The sequence below is a fragment of the Tigriopus californicus genome, chromosome 1, assembly GCF_007210705.1.
Source record: "Tigriopus californicus strain San Diego chromosome 1, Tcal_SD_v2.1, whole genome shotgun sequence".
Taxonomy (NCBI): domain Eukaryota; kingdom Metazoa; phylum Arthropoda; class Copepoda; order Harpacticoida; family Harpacticidae; genus Tigriopus; species Tigriopus californicus.
In genome coordinates, this window is record NC_081440.1 from 6,149,035 (window position 1) to 6,168,765 (window position 19,731).

Sequence of the window (19,731 nt, forward strand, 5' to 3'; positions counted from 1 at the left end):
TTAAAACCTCAGCTTTTCATCTAATGCCAATCCTCTTTCTCAATGGCCTCTATGGACCTTTGTTTAGAGTTATTGACTCGGTCCTCGGCAAGTGACAGCCACTCAAAGTGGCCGGATTCTACAAACATCCTTCCTTGCATAGTACAGTATCTTTACCCGAGCTGGAAAGGATATGATGAGAAACCTCTTTGACAAACAAAGAACAAGTTTAAGAATGGTTTTCGAGTTTTTTTACCTTTATTGCTAGTCTTATATACCATGTCTTAGGCTAGAAAGATCTCTCTTATTTGACAAAAATCTGCACCTCTTGATTTTTGAGGCTTTGACTAAAAAAAGCCATCTTACGCGTCATAGTTCTGGCTTGCTTTATCAACGTATGGGCAACTTATGAAAATTCTAGTAGTCTCTAAATAATTCTAAGTATCTCCCTTTTTGTTTGGCTAAAGCAAGAACGCCAAGAGGTTTCTATGCAATACACGCTATTTCTTTAGCTGCTTTAATGTACAATTCAGCACACGAGCCCAGCACAAAATTAGGTGAGAACACGAATTCCTACATTGGATGGACTCTCCTTCTCCATATTTTTGGACGTGTTTGATCAAGTTCAACACTCACGGCATTTCAAGCTGTTTGCCGCACTCGATTCACGTGGCAACACCCACTTGCACATCACTTTGGACATGCCACATTGGGTTGTTCTTTCTCACCTCGTTCATTGAGACAACTTGGGTTCCACTTAACAGGCGTCAAGGAATAAAAATGAAAGAAAGCGAAAGTTATGGGAGTAGAAACTCCTTTTCTGAACATCTACCTAGAGACAAGGTCATGTGTCAACATTACTGGTCAGGGGTATGGGAACATTCTTAGGGAACATTTAAGGGGAAGGCACTGTCCAGAACAATATTTACATGAAAAGGAAAAGTTATATTGCATGGTGTATTCTTAACAACAAATTAACGTCTAAGACGGCAAGCACAAAGCCGTCTTCGCTATTTAATAGCCTCATGGCACACATTCTCAAACCACGTACACACTTGACTATAACTTTGCTTGAGGCAAGATTTTTTCCAAGCTTGGACACTAATAAGAATTTTGCTGAAATAAAATGAGAAAGAAATATGGAAAACAGTTTGACCTTAGTAAATACCAATTAAAGTTTGAGTTCGCCCACCCGTTGGAAAATAGACATATTCTTAAACTTGTAAAATTAATTATAGAGGAATATGCCAATTTGAATAACACCAATTATTCTTTGGTTAACGCTTGCACATTTTGCAGCAATTTCAATTTTTCGTCGGTTCATGTTTCCAAATCCCAAAAGTGTTTCCTCATTGGCAGAAGTTTTCAGAAAATGCACTCGATTGGTCGAACTTGAAATAAAGTCTTTTAAAGCTAGCCAATCAGGTACATATTGGAGGCAGGATAACCTGCAATTTTAAAGCACAATATTTCTCATTTATATCATTTATACATTTTCTATCCGCAGGCGAACTCAAAGTTTACCCGCAGACATTCTGTACTTCTGTGAAGGAATTCTGATTTAACGGAACAACCCTTATGAAAATCTTGCGTTTAAAATAACCACTAAAATACTGAATTCATGTGAAAGATCCAAATCTCACAGTTCTGATAATACAGTTTTGCTTTGGTATGTTCTTTGGTTCTAAAAAAATTTGCATACAAAGTAAAGTAGTCTGAGACACCCCTTCAAAATTTGTGCCAATTGACTTTACCCAGAACAAAGCAAAGCCTCACATCTCCCAGAAAACCAGGTATTTCTTGGCCAAAAGGAAGATCAAGGTGTTGCTCCATGCACAATTACAGCCAGATTTGGCACCCTGCAACATCTGACTTTTCCCACAGCTAAAGTTTAAGCTTGTTGGACGTAGACATGCCATCAATTTTGAGCTTAATTTTGCTGTGAAGAGGGTTCTTCAAGAGCTCTGCCAAGCAGGCCTCCAACATGTTTTTGACAACTGGATGAAGATCTTGTACATATAAGGGGATTGTCGTGCACAGTGACTATTTCGAAAAATGTTGCAAATCGAGTTTTTTATATTTTTTTATTTATTTATATTTATATTTTTTATTTTAGAGAAAATTTGACAGTCCTGATTTGCTTGGTACCATCCTCGTACAAGATTTTTCTCCTATCAAGCTGATGAGGGAATGTCACAATGAGAGACATTGGATTTTCTGTCATCAGTTTGCTCGAAAATGAAAACAGATGGAGTCAACCAAGACCACTCAAAACCAAGCTGATCAATAACGCAGTCTTTTTTCACTAATATTGTGAGGTGGCCAATTTTCCACACAGACCATAGGTACTTGGTTAAAGCGAAGGACAAAAAGGTTGTGGTTCACTCCGAAATTTCATCCTCGTAAAGGAGATTATTTTTTCTATGCACGTTTTCTTTTCCTTCTCAGTACCTTTACCTACTTATTTTTTGTTCGCCAGGATGCATAAATCCCTTCAAACATTTTGAAGTGTCGTGGGTGGTCTATTTAATGCACAAAAAATTTAACAATTGTTTTCTAACCGGCATATTGCGATACAGATGTATATCTGGGTTGTCAGGTTTGGTCCAATGCTAATTTAAAAAGAAAACTTAAGTTATCTCTGGGTCAAGATGTGATCGTTTGCATCAAATTTCTTTCTATTTGAAAAGGCCACTCATTCGAGGAATTAGCGTTAAGAAATATTTGCATGTTCGGTCTTGTCAAAAAACAAGTTGACAGCGGGCTAGAAAAAAATAAAGAACTAATTGGAGGGTTTTGGTTCGATGTACAAAACACCTAATTCTTTACACATTGCACGCTTTGGAGCTGCAGGTGAAAAAGCATGTAGCCATGCACACCAGTAGCGCCATTTAATCAGTATTGAGCTAATTGGGGGGTTTAATATCTGCTTTTCCCAAAACAGGATCAAAAACGAAAATAAAATCCTTGCCAGATACACATGCAAGGGCTCATATTAAGTACACACGCACACATACGATTCATCTCGTTCACGTTACAAAACAATATTAGCATGTCAACTACTCGAGTGACTGTCGGGTCAGACTGCCTTTCATTTTGGGCTTAGTAAGTTAGATGCAACATTGAAGGACTGTATTTGTGCATTTCCCAGCATCGGAATAGAAACCGGTAAGCTCTCTAAAGCCACTTTGATAAGGACCATCCAAAGATCATTTTGGGTGTGGGGAGGTGTCTTGCAGACTGTTCTAGCACTCATTTACATAGCTAAATGACCCCACGAAAATAATGGTATGGCTCTGAACAATATATTAGGAGTTTGAGAGTTCTTGAGTCGAACCTGAAAATGTAGTTACGTCTTCGATCATTCAAACTCTCGACCAAGTTTTGGCTCTGCCTTGGCAAAAAATGTCACTGGGTTGGTCTGAAATAATTAATTTAGTAGTTTGGTTGGACGAACAGACTTGGGGGACAAAGGCGGGCACATTTTTCTCCTCGATTTCTTCTCTGTCCACTGACTTTTTAGGAGACGTCTAGAAGAGCCATGTGAACATGCGAGTCTTTCTTCGACGTTCAGCTTCATAATCAAGCTGAAAATGGTATCTTTGTGGGGAGCATTTAGATTGATATCTGACACCTGTCTTGCGGAAAGATGGAGAAGATAGGGAGTCTAATTTCAATTTTTTTACAATGATCTCAATGGGATTAAATATAATGAAGCGGGCGAGGAGCCGACTTCCAGGAAAAAGTCCGACACCCGCATTAGTAGAAGGAACATGAACATCTAAGCTCACAAGCCCGTAACGAGAGCCGCCCAGTGAAAAAAAAGAGAGATCGTCTATTCCTTCTCGGTCTTTTTGCCATCTGGAACTTATCGTTCGAGTGCAAGTAGTGGAAGAACGTGAGTGTTTAGAAAGCCTAAGGCCCCGGAACTGACGAGAGAGAAGGAGGAACGGAATAGAGAGCAAGAGAGAAAATGGGCCTTCTCTGTCGTTCTCGCTGTCGTCCTCTATTTGGTTCTCGTGAACGAATCAAAGGAAAACTTGGAGCCTCGTAGGCTCAGTGCAAAATTTATTCTCCTTCGTCACAGGTGTGTGCTGTACGGTTCTTGACTAGTCATATATTCTTTTGATAAAAGCGAAATAATGCGGGAGGGCGAGAACTTTGTAACGCAATCCAGCTCTCACGTGACATAGTTCTTTTCATTGATAAAATATTAGAGATCGATAATTAAGTGCCTCCTCGATCCTTGCTCATCGACTTCAAACCGAAGCGGATATTGGTGCTTCAAGGTACGTTTAAATGTACGTTCGAATTTATTCATAAGTGTATTTTAACTATGTAATGATTTAGGCTTGCTATATCGACATAGTGACCTTATGAAACGCCGTGAAACCTGAACCTAAATTATCAAATCAAGGCGGGAACGAAGGTAGAGGTAGCATTTAAGAGCCAATTGACGTCTTCATAGCATCACTTGACCTCTACACAAAGTCTAATCTTACGATGCAAGATGAAAGGCTTTATCTAAAAAACATTTATGCTCGAATTTAGTTACGTAGCTCGGAATCTAAGTATGTTGAAGTACACCCTTGAGGTTTATATTCCGTGGAATTGCGGGATGAAGGGCTTTGTTTGGATCGTAGTAAGCAGTTACATCATAAACATGAATCAGTCGTTAATTTTTTTTCATTTGTTCTCAATAGCTAAAAACCTTTTTATGACGGCAAAGTTTGACTTATTTTCTCAGTTTTCAACGGACATTGTCTTCATTTGATTGAAAAATGACGAGTTTACGGCTTCCATTTCGTTCATAACACCTCAAAGGCAACAAATCGTTCTTGCATTTGCCCATTGCTATTAGAGAAAAAGTTTCGTATGCCTTGATTCGGTACGTCAAAACACATTGTTGGGTCTCAACAAAAAGTTTTGGAGCCAGACGCAGGCTCCAGGAAAATATTCAAACAATCGCTTACGGTAAAAAAAAAGCCCTTAATGTTGCTTCTAGGTGGACGGGAAAACAAGATGCAGGTTTACAAACACTGAAAGATCATAAATAATTCAATTTTTTGAAGTTTTAATCAAATTTCAAGTCCTACCATGTGTTCCTTTGGAAAAGTATAGTAATGGAAACACATGATTTGATATCTGTTTGATGTACGTTAATTATCAAAAATTACTTCAGCCCTGAAAGTTATATAATGATTATTTCATTTCAGACCATAGCTTGATGTTTTGATCATCATAATGTCAATTGGTTCATAATATGAACTGTTTGATTTGACATTCGAATCCATTCAATTTTAAATCAGTTCTAAGTGAGACATACAGAAAAACATTACATGGTGATTTTGTATTGTTTCCATGAACCAAGAAACATTTAAAGGCCAAGGATAACCAGGCCTGCACTTTACTGTGGTGTGGTATTAATCGATACACCACCAAAGGGAGATTCGTCCAATATCCCAATGAAGTACAAGCACAAGGTTATGTCAAAGACACCTAAAAACGAATAATGTAAAGATAGAGCGAGATCTGTCTTGGATTAGTTTCCGATCTGTGATATTCTGTCCTAACAATGAGGGGAAAAGTGCCCGATCTTTTATCGTCTTGTGGATGGGTACTTAAATCATGTACAAATACCAAGTAAATCATACGTTGTCAAGACTTCGTGATACCAAAGCAGACTAAAGGAATTGGAAACCATGACTACCATTTTTTTCAAGCAAATTTTGAGATCAGTCTGGAATTCTTTTATGCAGAGCTCCAAAACAAAACTCAGTGAAGTTTTCAGATGCTTAGATTCCACATGCCAATTATGTAGTATTGAATGGATTTCATAGCTCTTGTTCAATGTCAAACATCACATTTCTTCCCAATGTTGTTGAGGCTGGATTCAATATCAAATTGGCCTTGAATCGATGAATCAAGAATTGCTTTCTAAATTAAGCCTCGTGAGAATATATCCTAGTGGAGAAATCATGCTCGAGCTACATTCCGGTTTCAGGAGTGAGCTCAGTGTTTTCATTTCGTCTTTTCAGAAGTCGCACTTGAAGCAAGTTGTACGAGTACATTTAAGGAAACTCGAAATACTGGGAAGCCTTCTTCTCTTCAAAAGCTCTCGACAACATATAGTTTTTCGACTTTCTCTCTAATTTATTTTTAGACTACCACCGGTATTCCCGAGGGACATTTTTCATCTTTCAAGCTTCACATCCTTCCATCATGCTACGACGCTTCATACCCACGTGGATGACGGGAAGCCCGAGAAAATCCGATGATATTTCCGTGGGTCCAGGCGATAATAGATTGGATGCCTCCATGGTCCAAGAAGAAAAAGAAGAAATCCCAACCGTAGATGTTTTGTCTTTGAGCGTGGAGCAGAAGCTGTTGCTCAAGGAATCATGGAAGATAATCTACTCGGAAATGGGCCAAGCTCTCAGTTTCGTGGGGGGCGGATCGCAAACCAAAGGCGGCATGAGCAATTCCGTGGCGGATACGTTTCTCAAACTGTTCCAAGAATATCCTAAATCTCAAGAGTTCTTTTTCCACTTCCGCGATACTCCGGTGGAAGCTCTCAAAGAAGACGTCCGGCTCTCACGGGCTCTCCAGGAGCACGCAGTACGAGTCATGCAAGTGGTGGAAAAGGTCATTGCCAGATTGGAGAACGCCGACAAAGTGAGTGAGAAAAATCAATCAAAATTGGCTCAATGCTAGAGTGGTTATCCCTGGCCCTTTTTACACACAAAAGGCTTGAAAGTTGCCTATTACTCCGTGCTTCTCTCTCTCTCTCTCTCTGGCCTAGATCTCGTTAGAAGTGGTTGAGAGACAGAAGAAAGGCAGTGCGAACGAAAGAAATGTGTTTGGTTCAATGCCAAATGTATTCGTTCCTTCATGTTGCGAATCGGGTATTATCGTTCTTGTGAACAAATAGAGTATATCCATTAAGATTGAGTATTCAGGCTGAACTCGACGCAAAGGCGTCTACTGGATTTTAAGAGATTTTTTTAACAGATGGCATGCGGATGTCCTTTATTTCAAGCAATGAATCAGCTTGACTGAAAGGCCACGTTTCAGTTGCCATGGTCTATTCAAGACCAAGGACAGGGAGTTCTCTTAAAGGGGGATTCATGATATACTTTTGGGACATGGAGGAGCCTCCCCGGGGAATTCTCAATTTCCTGTTGAAGGCGGAGGGGGTCATTTTTTTGCTTCATTGAACGAGCAATGTTGGAACCAATGAAATTTAGTTGTCGTTAAGCGATTGGTAACCAAGCCCAAATAGAAATTGGGTCTCCCCCAACGACAGCCAGCTTATTCTTGATTTAAGGGCCAGTTTTCATGCCATATCGCAAGGGTCTTTTGATCAGTGAGAAGCTGCTGAGAAGCCGAAACTTCATAAGAAAGGAGATTCATTCGCATGATTAGATAACATTGAGAGTGAGCACTTCCGAAATTATAGTATAGTGTATGTAGTGTTGGTGATGGGTCTTTTCAGACCTTTTCAAAGTGTGGCTATTCGAGTCTTACCTCGGCGTCCATTCCCAAGGTATCAGTAAATTAAGATCTGTCTTGCTTTCAACATGACCATGAAGTTGTATTCTCTTTTCTTTTCATAGAAACGGCACTAACTGAAACTTCATCTTGGTCGATCAGATAAGAATGACTGATCAAAGGACCCGTTCATTTGTTCCCCTACGTATGCATACCATGCTGCTAGTGTATACCCTAATGATAGTTTTTTTTAATGTTCTTTTTGCAGAGTAATCAATACCTCCTGAACTTGGGCAAGTTCCATCGTCACGCTGGGATCCCCAATGATTACTTTGGAGTAATGGGGACGATTTTCTGTCACTCGGTCCGCCCTTATCTGGAGGATCAGAACGCTTGGAACGAAAATGTGGAAGACGTATGGATGGAACTTTTCGGACACATTGCTCGAGTGATGACTCACGGGCATAAATATTATCACATCGCCACCCATGTTCCACCGAACATTAAATGAAACTAATCGACGTTTTGTTTCATACAAACCCATTCCGTACGAACGCATCAACTATCTTTTGACATATTTTTCGTTCCTGTGTCGCCTTTTGTGGAAGCTTTGACATCATCTTCTCTTTGCTTGCACTTTGGCTTTGAAGTCCATCCAGCTCCAAGTTTGCCAAGGAAGAACACTAATCAAAAGAAATGAAGATCTTGCTCTAGACGAGAATGACCAACTTTGAGTCAGTTTTGTGACATAGCTATTGTACTCTTTGAATTTGCTTCAACAACGGGAAATAAAAACGTTTTTCCCAAACATGCTTGTCTTCAAAGCGTTATTATTGGTAAATATTGAGCAACAACCAACCATGAACGGGTGTACGTGTAGAACTTTGATTATTGCTTCAAGTGGTTGCCACATGTATATGACTAAGGGTGTCGTCATTATGGAGAGTTCAAATTTACTCCCCAGGTTTCCACATGTCCTCTCTTGACTTCCGACGTCTTGTCGTTTGTCTCGCTCTTCTTAACACCGAAAATCTCTTGACAGTTTTGCTCTTCATCTTCTCCTTGTGTGTGATCTCCTGTTCCTCTTTCAAATATGGTAGACGCCTTTTGACTGCTGGAAGGCTCTAAACTGCGTCTCCTGGGCGAGAAGACTTTTCCTTTGATCAATAGGTCTATTTGTTCATCACTTAGCATGTCCATACTGGAAGAAGAATCAAATATAACGTAATATGCAGAAACCCCCGATTTCTACGTTACGAGGAACGCTTCAATATTGTCAATCTGTTCTTTATTAGTAGCACAATATGGACATTTCTCAGCGCGGAAGTCACTACTTTATGTTCTATTTATTGACCTGCGAAACCCTGCCTTGTTGGATACTTCACAAAGGTGGAAAAATCTTATCCCGAACCTCGTGGACGTCAGTTCTGATACGTATTTTATTTGCCTCGAGTCGTACATACATCCGACAATCAGTTCATACACCTTGAGGGTACATTTACCAAAAGCCCCTTTAATATCTCAAACAGCAGGAAAAGGAATCCAGAAATTGCGAGTGTAAAATCCATTTGTTGCAAGGATCTCATTATCGATCCGGGTCATTTTTCTGCCGTTCCAGCAATATAGGGGGCTTTTTGGCATATTTCTCTCAAGTTGTGTAGACGAATTAGTTTTTCTCACACGACATACCACCCAGGAAATTTCCAGCGGAAGAGAATTTCACTGTTCCTTAAGTTACCTTGGAACTGGAAAGTTGACTTTCCTCGTCAGTTTTTCTTTCACTTTCATCTGCTTTGAAAATATAACTATTCTTTCCTTAGCCGTTACTTTTTTTGCATGAGGTGATAAAAATGAGGCTTGAATAAAGTTGATATGGATTTTGACGAGTTTGTATTTCCTTGTTAACGAGTTTGAAGAGAAGAATGGGGGCTTTTAAGGTGTTGACCATCCATGCATTTTGAAATATAAACTTGAAAAAGTCTGTGTTAACAGCTTTTCAAGCTTTAATTTTCACTTAAAACAATCAAAAGCCAAAGTTGATGGGTGGAAATGTATTTTTTTTGTTCACTATTGAGTGGGCTCTCGTACTTTCCAGCCATGCGTGGGCAGAGAGGCATAAAATGGAGGTTCCAAAAAGGAATTTTTGTTTTCTTTGAGTTGATGACCGATGAGAGTCAATGTTATACCTATAAGAAACAGTTTTCATAAAAGAAAATCCACTTTCAGTAGATGGATTGGATAATTAGCACTTCGAAAACACACAAAGCCAGTGTTCCAAATAAGCGTTTAAAAAATTTAAGCCTTTCAAAAGAAACTGGGTGTGAGGAGAAAGAGGTTTCTAAAAGATGGACGCATGAAAGACATTACCAAGTTCCCCTTTCAGAACAATTTCATCAACAAATAAACATGTTTGCTAAAGTAAAGTGAGATTTCAACTTTTAAGGGAATGACAAAACTTTCAACCAAAAGTTAGAAAGCCAACAACTGTTGACGGAATGACACAACCTGAATGACACTCAGTGACAAAAAGAGGATGTTGTGTCGCAGTTACAGCACATTTAGGAATGACGTTCATGAGTAAAGAGATTATGCTACTTCCTGATTTTCCTGACCTTTAGCTATTTACTCATTCCCGCAATTTCCATTTGAAGATTACGTGGCATGAATGAAGGCGAAGTCCACGTATTATCTATTACTTAAGCTTGTTAGGCAAGAGAAAGCTACCTACCGCACTCTATGCAACAACCAAGACCAATGGATGATTGCGCATAAAGGTATTTGACGAAGGATACTCGAGTGAGATTAACCAGGATTTAGCCGTAAATTACCTGGCAAGGCTCTCTGCATCTGACAGGTCATCTCCACATCCGTAGGGTAGACTTGAGAATTCTTCTTTGACTTGGGCTAACCTCGGATCTTTGAGGGTGGCCGAGACCGTTGCGTCTCCCTTGCATGGAGAATGGACTGGGGCATTTAATTTTCTCTCGCTATGACTATCCTCATCAGATGAAGAATCCTTGGTAAGACCTGAGACATCCAGTTTTTGCCAATCATCCTCGTCCGATCCCAAAGTCTCGTAGCTGGGAGATGGAAGTGGACTGGCAGTAGAAGAATTGGAAGTGGACGTCACCTGCGATTCAGTCTGAGTGGGGCCAGTCGCCATCTTGGATGGACAGCTGATTGGGTTCTCAAGACGAGATGAGGAAGAGCACGACGAGGATGAGGAGGCCTATCGAAGAGCATGAGATTAAAGATTGACATTCGTGGGGCCTAGAAGAACACAAAAATAGCACTACCACATAACTCCTATCTCATGATAGGTTCCTAAAAAGATGATCCAGTTGAGGGGGGCCAAAGTTGCGAAATATAGAAAATAGATAAAGCGTCAAGTTTCAAGTTTGAACACTAATGAGCCGGCTTAAAGTTTGAGATAGTTTTTCTCGACAAATGACAACGTGGAAATAACCTTTAACATTGTCAATGCGTGACTTTAGTGAGGCATCAGAAAAATGAATAGGGAAAGAAAAGTCATGTTTGAAACATGACACTCCACCGGAAAAAATCAAAAGAAAGGTCTCTTTTGGAAAAGTGTGCCATCCCAAAGTTTATATTTTGGCTGTATTCGGGACAAAAGTGAAACTGACACGAACTTGTCAGGCCACCTGCCTCTATTCGTAACTAACCAGCTGTATTACACAACACATAGCTACTGAGCCTTATTTTTGCAATGTACCAAATTGTTCTCTAAATCTACTCATCAATCATTTTCTTTTCTCTTTCTTTGCTAAAATGGAAGGATCGCACGTGGTATTTAGCAAAGTGCGATTCATTACTTTCGCTCTCCGTCGGAAAAGTTGAGTTGCCATGCACCTCGCATTAAATAGATCCTCGACATTTGGTATGAGCTTTTCAGCAATTTGAATCAAAGCCTTTTTAAAGACATAACAATCTAGGCTTTGACTACTAAGTGATTGTACAACAGGAGAGAAAAATATTTGTGTCGACAAAGGAAAACCTAAATTCGTTTCAATGTTTTCACTTATTCTGGTAAATGGAGTGTACACGGAGCCTCGTGCATCTGACGTCAATTGGAAGTCTATTCATAATGTAGAAGTCGTAATGGTACGAGCACAAGGCAAACGAAAGATGTTGAGAACAGAATGCCTAAGCGTGGTATGTTGTTATTTGAGGTAAAATAGCTTTCTTACTTTCAAAACACATCTGAAGGACAGGAAGGGCACGATAATGGGGGTCGAAACCAAATAGGGTCTTGGAGAACAAGCAACCAATGCAACACAAGATTCCTTGAGGCCTTGAAACCAAAGAAATGCCAGTCAAAAGTAGAGTAATTTTTCAATTTCAGCCCAACCGGTTTAGTTTCAGGTGGTTTTCAAAGATAGCCTGGCAAATGAACATGAGACTATTTTATGCTTTGAACAATCTTGAACGGATTCCAAAATGAAGTGAACAAATATGTTGGTGCCTGAGTGTTTCTCTCGGATGTATTGATCATGATTCATGGATTGGTTCACTCTGGTGTTGCCAGATGTGGCGTAGGCATTACCAACTGGGAATCCGAGCATCAAATGAGCTTGGGAAAGAACAATATGTGCAACCATATATACTCATTAATTCAGGTCCATGTGTCTGTGTTTACAGGAACATAAATACATGTGGTTAAGACGCAGACCAAGGCTTCAAATTGTTGGACGTCTTCGGGGCATCGTGATTTTGGGGGAGCACTTCCTCATGACTTCATTATGTATGTTATCACTCACAGAATATTTCTAATGTACGGTAGATCAAAACGACACTTAACGGTTGGTTTCGTTATGTAGTACACATTCGTCCAATCATTATCCCTAGTCAATACATCAATTTGTGGGTTATCTTTCTTACTCAATGCATGGATATTTAGAAGACTATGGATATCTAAAGGAGGTGAGCCCTTGGGGGAGAAGATGTGAACTCCCTGTTTTCTTGACAGAGAACCCATATCAATTCATTTTCAGTTGGAAACTGAAAGTACTAAGAACACTTGGAGTTAAACAGCATTAAAATAGTTTCACCATGTTTAGTACTCTGACATATGGATAAGTGTTTGAAAAAATAATACAGCCTGTGCTAAACTTCAGAACTATCAAATGGCCAATAGACAGTAAAATGTGGCTCAACTCCAGGTACTGTTGCATGGTGGTTTTCATAATGGATTTTTGATCATTAGTTTCACAGCTAATTCTAAATGATTTTATTTTCGGCCAAAATTTCAGTTCACAGTTCCTGTATCAAGCAGAAAATGATTGGTAATAATAGAACTTTGTGAAAGCTCCGCCAGAACAGTTTGCACTGAGCTATTGATCTTGACTAACCAGACTCAGAGTACTCAGTGCACAGTATAGTCAGTAGTAGTCACCCATGATATTGGTCAGGACACTTCATTACACATTGGCAGAGCCAGGCCATCTTTCTTTTTGTCAAAGCTCCTTGACAGATTTATTAGTGAAAACAGCCAAACAAGTCTTAACCTTTGACTGCAAAACGTACACCTTATGTTATATTCATAATGAGCTAATGCTACAGTTCTAGGTTTGATATTATATCAATCAGAAACTTTAAATAGATTCGTTTAACTAACATGGCTCAACATTTTGTTATAAAACTATAGTTTTCCCCTCAGATCATTATTTCATACCGTATGCTTGCTTCCCTTGTAACGTTTTAGCGATTGAAATATTGTTATCACAAAGGGGCCTAATTTCACCAATTGCAATGTTCAACCCTCCGGTTTCAGGTATCCTTAGCCCAGCTGATCCGTCCAAAATGAAGACAGCTTTCGAGGCATATCGTAGACTGAAATGGCGTTGCTACTTTTTCCTGTGCTTTTAAGGCGTTACCCAGCGAGCGAAATCTATCTTTTTCCAATCCGTGCTCAATGTCGTATGTCTAGTACCACAACCTGGCTATAGCTCTTCGTTTGTGACGCACGCAAAGCAATGTCTAATAACTTTCTTTTGTTTCTTTTCAGGGAGGCGATATGAAGTTAAGAATCTCTATCAAGCCAGAACATTGCTCTGTCCGCAACACTCTGTACCACATACCCTTCCCTATGCTTGAGATGAACCAAAATATGAATCGTAAATAAATGATATTCCATTTTGATTTAGTGTTTTTTTTTGGTTTGGTTTTTCACAGGCTTTTCTAACCGCTACAGAGAATGCAATCCCCAGTACTGTTAAAATGATGGGTTATAATTCGTCTACTTATTATCTTTCAATCTTTATATGATATTTGGTCCACCAACGAATTTGAGTTGGCAGACCGAGCTAGTCCTTGAATGTAAGGTTGATCTGGAATGCTATCAAAAAAATTGTCCAAGTCTGACTTGAAAGATGCTACCGGATCATCAAGGCCTACGTATTCCCTACGAATATCAGAGGGAAGCAAATTGAACAAGGAAGGAGCCCGAGAAAGAAGAGAGTTGGACTTCATTGTTTGAACTAGCCTGGATTATCGAGGGCTTGAAGGTGCTCTCAAAACGCATGTGAAGCCTCTACGGTCACTACAATTGACCCTAAATCCTGGGTTGGGACAGAGCTCATGAATGCTTTTGAAGACGTACAGTACCAGACACCTTTTTCTACCTTCTCTGAACACTGTATAGTCCCAACTTTTTTAGTCTCTCCCAATAGGAGAGATGTCTCATTCCTGTGATGTTCCTAGTGAAATATCTTTGGACTTGTTCGACCTTTTGTAAACCTGCTGAACTCATTGGAATCCAAATGGGTGAAGCTCATTCAAGATGTGGTTGGACAATCGACTTGTACAGAGTTAGCATCGTGATGCTATCTCTGGACTTAAACGTGCGATATATCCATCCACACATTTGAAAAGCTTTACCCACCTTCAACTGAATATGCTCATCGAACTTTCCATTATTTTGGAGGACTACACCTAAATCTTTCATAGATGAGACCTGCTCGATATCTTTACCTCCATTATCTACGAGTGGAGTATTTAAAGGAGTTGACCCAAACGTCATTGAGCGGAATTTCATTCCGTTCAGGGCCATATTACTCTCAGTAACCCATGAGTAGATTCGATCTAAGTCCATTGCAAGGCTACTGGAATCTTGGCCATTCCTACCAGAAACTAACTTTACATCGTTGACATAAGAAGAAAGATTGGTAGTAATACTAAGCTTTTGAAGCAGGGCAACGAATATTATAAAAAAGAGGGGCCCTAAGATAGAGGAGCCCTGGGGAACACCTGACTTGACATCATTTATGTCACTAAGGGATCCCTCGACCTTAACAATTTGCTTCCTATCCTGAATGAAGCGTCTTATTCAATTGAGAACCTTGCCTTGGATCCCAATGTCATGAAGTCTATTCAACGAAAGCCCATGATCTACTTTATCAAAGCCCTTGGCAAAATAAAGAAAGGTAACATCAACTGACTCATGTCTCTCTAGTCCCTCAATGACCTGCTCTAAATGCTCAATCAGTTGGGTAACCGTGCCAAAATGCGCTCGAACTCATGCTGTCTAGGAGGAAGGACATCATGGACTTCGAAAAACTCTACAAATTTGAACTTCATGATTTTCTCAGACACATCAAGTACGAGAAAACAGGAGCAAGAACCAGTGAACATCTCAGCAGAAACTGAGATGTCACACCATCAGGACCAGGAGAGCTCGAGAGTCTCAAGTCCCTGATGGCCTCTAAAGCATCTTGAAATGTAACAACAAGATCATCTAAACGCTCAACTTGACTAACCTTGTCAATCTCAACAGACTCATCTTCAGAGTAATGATCTGAACTCAGTGGGGTTGAAAACACACTGGAGAACTGATCTCCAAGCATGTTAGCCTTAGTCTCTACATTGCTAATGGCTTCCCCATCAATCTCAAAAGGCCCAACTGGGTGTTTCATTTTTCTCTTAGAGTTCGCATAAGAGAAAAAAGCATTTGGATTCTACCTGACCTCCTGAACCAGCTTACACTCAGTTTGTAACTGGTCATTTTTGATGTGTCTATCGAAACGTTTTTTACGATTTTACGGCCTACTTTCATTCCTAAATGTTTTAAATTTGCAAACGAAAAAGATACGTATTTTTAGGCATTAGCCTTGCCTCTGCCTTGCCATCCTACTTTAAACAAAATGCAAATAAAGACACCAAATTCTTGCTCTTTTTCTTTAATCAGTATAACAGGGTTTTCTAACGTTTTGGTTGAGTGACTCTCCACCAAAGTTTTGAGTGAGGGATTCTGCTTTGCCCACCGTACCATGCTCAGGAAACGATGTCAGTGTATTTAAGAGAGGGACGACGTCTTTCAAAATACGAATTATGTACGTACGTAATGTCCGCTCCTTGAACAACTCAAAACTCCTTGAGGGCTCTTTTGCTTCGAATCTACCGTGAACTGTTATTTGCAACCATCGTCTCTCCTAGGGCTCATATTCTAGAAAATTGTGAGTGGCGAGCCTTTTGTCAACATTGGCCACTTTTGAGACATTAGAATGAGCAACTTGATGGTTTCAACTTTCAACCCTCCGACAAAATGACCCAAGTCATCTTACTTTACAACCGTCATGTCTATGAAAAAGTCGTATGTTCGTCTATCATACCTCTGAATTATTCCAGATACATTCAAGTGGTCTCGATCGACCAACTTTAAGGACCAAAACTCACAAATCTTTTGGAAAAGATGAATCAAAATTATCAAGGAAAGAGCAACATTGCGAAGCTGCTGTACCGTACATCCGGGAAAAGATGAATCAAAATTATCAAGGAAAGAGCAACATTGCGAAGAAGAAATATATTTGACCCCTTTCATTAATCCGTTTAGTGTCACTGAGGCTTGGTCTGAGCGGTCGGAAGTGTAAAGGGTGCAAGTTGACAATTTTTGACGCAAGATGTAAGAAGAATTGGAGTTGATCTAGTCAACTTTTCAAGATATCTAACAAGCTAATAATACCCGTCAGTAATCTCTGTTTTACGGATGACGTTCTTCTTTTGGCTAGGGATGAGTCCAATAAGATCACTTGATGGTTTTTTGGAGCGAGAGGTCCGCAAACCTTTCTTCAAGTGTTCTTCACGATTTTACTTTTTCGTTCTCCGAGTCAAGGATCCGAGGATCTTTTTCCCTCTGGCTTCACAACACGTCTTTTTATTTATTTCTCCTCGTTCAAGAGTCTGATGGGTATCGGAAGTTAAAATGTATTTTTGTGGCGTTGCTTTCATGCTCATTCCGCACCATCACTCATATTTTTGTGTGTACTCAACTATTTTGATTCTCTTTTGTTTAGCACTATTTTCAACATTTGGACCTACTTTTTTTTACTTGTCAATTTTACCTAACCGCGCTTTGCTTTCGAGTAATTGTAAACAATGAATAAATTCTCAGAAGGCTAAGAAGGGTTTATTAAGAAACCTTTTGGTCTTGTTTTTCTTGTTATTTCTTGTTCCTTACCCCTGGAATTCATGGCTAACGGTATCACTTCGAGGGAAATCTTTGTAGTCAATCTGATAGCAACTGGTCTCAAAATGAATTGCCAAATTTTCTTATTTGATTCCAAGAACCTTTGGTCACGCAGAAGAGTTTTGCCTTTCTGGACATTGTGCCTTCTGCCTAATTTCCCCTAGATAATCCCTTATGCTATAGTTCATCTTGTGACTGCTTGCTTAGAGCACTGTATCATGATCTATTCATACATGATTGTTTCCAATAGCTATTAGGCATTTGGTATATTCTCCTAGTGAATCTTAAAATCTTACCTTGACTTGTCCAATGGTTGGCTCAGATGAGCTGGGATGAGAAAGAGATTTGGAGGCGTCTTTGCTGCAATCAGGCGAAGTTTCCTTGGATTTGGAATTAGTTTCGGATGAGTTTTTAATCTCCGTGCAAGAAAATTTGGCAGACTCTGAGAAAAAGGAGGAGAGAATAAATTTGATTGAAGCTTGCCTTGACATACATCTACAAGCAACGTCTCTTACCTCTGGAGAATTGTCTCACCAGGTGTTGAACTCGATGGTAGGAAGTGGAACGTTTAATGGGATGGTTCTGGCCCTGAGTTCCGTGTTCCTGGGAAGCATGGCCTTCTTCCGCTCCAACTCCTTGGCCCCTCGGTCCCAATTCGACCAATTTGTCTGCTTTCTCTTTTTGTCGTCTTTCGTGGATTTCTTCACTAATTTTCTCCAATTCCCGCAAACTTTGAGCATACCCTAGTTTAGTCATCTGGATGGTTTCTTCAATGAGCTCGACTTGCCGCTTTTGATCATCGAGCACTTGATTAAACTTGGCTTTCGATTCGAAATAGGGCCTAAAGAAGAAGTTGGATCGAAGTTGAAGAAGGTCAGAATCTGCCGTTCAGATTGCTATAGAAGTGGGAAATACAGTCTTCCATTCAGAGACTTATGTACCTCGACTTGTTAATGGATCTCTTCAGGGTCTTTTCGATGAGTTGAACTCGTAATTGGGACTTTTGATAGCTCCTGTATTTCTTCTTGTGCAGAGTAGCACTCTCATCTTTTTCCTTCTCCGACTCATTCACCTGAAAGATCGCAGTAAAATTGTCTCTGAAGAATTGTACAAAAAAATGTCAGCAAAGGTGAAGGCAGAACTGAAGTTCTAAAATGAGTGTACTTGCATCAAATTTGAACAATCGGACTCTTTGCTAGATAACCCGTAGTAAGTAGAGGCTAAATTTACAGGGGTTTGACAATGAAAATGAAGCTTATTTACATTTTACGTTTTCGATCAAAAACTTTCACGCAACATTTCCTTTCGGTCCATAAAAAAAATGAAAAAGGTTACAATCTTTTTACTGGCCAGGCAAAACACTTCACGCTCTTATTAAGGATATAGTGGGAAGTTTTAAAGGGTTGGAGTTATCCTACATTGATTGATGAGTGCCAAGGTATGAGCCTCGCCAGGACAGAGAAGCCGGCCATCATATTTTCTTATCTTTTCGATATGCAATGTCACGTCTAGTAGGTCAGTGTCCTTGATTAACTTGACCTTAAGCAATGTCAGACTACGAAAGTAAAAAACGAAAACCCTAAGAAATTGTAAATGGCATCACATCAAGAATTCATAATTGCAACAAATCCGCTCATCTTTGGATCAGCAAAAGGACTAGCGTTCTCTATTACTTATAATCCTGTGAGTTATACTTGTAACCTGTAAGACACCTACAAATCAGGTGTGTTTGTTAGAATTGAACTCGTTTACAATAATTGATGTTGTCTCATATTAACATTCAGCACCAAAAATACTTACGGGGTTCTTTTCATGAATGTAATTAGGAAAAAGTAAGCTTACTCATAATGTAGCATTTTGATTCAGGGAAATGATTTACTTTACTTGATCAAGAATTGACTTAATGCGCTTCAAGTTTCAGGGAGGTTAGCCTGATATCCCAGTATGAAAGAGATCCCCGGCCGATTCTCCTCCCCGAACTTTCTGATGGAAACCTTTAAACTTCAATCACACCCACAGACGGAGAACCAATCAAATAAAGACATGCCTACGGGTGCAGCAAAGTAGCAAAGCCCAAAACAGATTGATTTGCAATTAGCCACTTTTCTTGTTTGTGTGTCACTTTTCAGATAAATTGAGCAAATTTGTGAAAACTGTTCAGACTGATTGGCCATGTCGCTTTAAATAGGGGTTTTCTAAGAATTTCAGATCTGCAAACAAAGAAAGAAACAAAAAAATGTACAAAAATTAGACAATTCGCATGGCATTTACCCCTTACCTTAGTTTACATAGATTATGATAACATTCAGAGTTGTTTATGCCATGAAGTGATTCGGCTGGTAGGATGTTCAAGTCAAAGAGCTATCAAATGAAATATATTTGACTAATTCAAAACTAATCCGTGAAGACTCACTCGGAAATACTATATTGATTTTGCTTACTTGCATAATTTCTCGCAATTTGATTTAATTGCCAATCTTTTTGCCCATTATGGTTTCATTTGCCAAATTATTTGCCACTCATGGCTTCAATTGCCAAACTATTTGTCTTTTTTTTTGGGCTCATTTGCCAATTGTTTTGCCATTTTTGGCAATTTTTGTTTTCCATTTTGGGACTTAAAAAGGCTAATTGTTCTGCCAAAAGACTGCACCTACTCAAGGACACTAAAGCAAGGAAACGCCACCTTTTTGTGATCACCAAACCTTTCTCGCCAAGTAAGGCCTAAACTTTTGCCGCTGAAATTTTTGAATGTCAGTTATTGGCATAATTATTGAACAAAA

At 39.5% G+C, this 19,731-nt stretch overlaps 2 protein-coding genes across 4 annotated transcripts in view; one reads left to right on the forward strand and one right to left on the reverse strand.

Annotated features, from left to right (window-relative positions):
• The first annotated feature begins 3,735 nt into the window (after positions 1–3,735).
• LOC131888583 (uncharacterized) lies at positions 3,736–8,278 on the forward strand. 3 transcript variants are annotated; one of them, XM_059237491.1, is made up of 3 exons: positions 3,736–4,066; positions 6,143–6,654; positions 7,739–8,278. In XM_059237491.1, exons 2-3 carry the CDS (start codon positions 6,202–6,204, stop codon positions 7,979–7,981), a joined length of 696 nt encoding a protein of 231 aa, XP_059093474.1. In that variant the 5' UTR covers positions 3,736–4,066; positions 6,143–6,201; the 3' UTR covers positions 7,982–8,278. The 3 variants fall into 3 exon arrangements, with proteins under 3 accessions (XP_059093474.1, XP_059093466.1, XP_059093457.1); XM_059237483.1 differs by having other exon boundaries at positions 3,738–4,280; XM_059237474.1 differs by having other exon boundaries at positions 3,742–4,268.
• Positions 8,279–8,283: 5 nt separating this feature from the next.
• Positions 8,284–19,731, reverse strand: part of LOC131888493 (SH3 domain-binding protein 5-like) — a 13,920-nt gene continuing 2,472 nt past the window's right edge. Inside the window, exons 4-8 of the mRNA XM_059237366.1 lie at positions 17,893–18,023; positions 17,467–17,792; positions 17,248–17,393; positions 10,299–10,699; positions 8,284–8,671 (exon numbers count right to left, since the gene is read on the reverse strand). Coding sequence (XP_059093349.1) covers positions 8,407–8,671; positions 10,299–10,699; positions 17,248–17,393; positions 17,467–17,792; positions 17,893–18,023 — 1,269 coding nt within the window. The 3' untranslated portion in view covers positions 8,284–8,406. The remainder of the gene's footprint in view (positions 8,672–10,298; positions 10,700–17,247; positions 17,394–17,466; positions 17,793–17,892; positions 18,024–19,731) is intronic.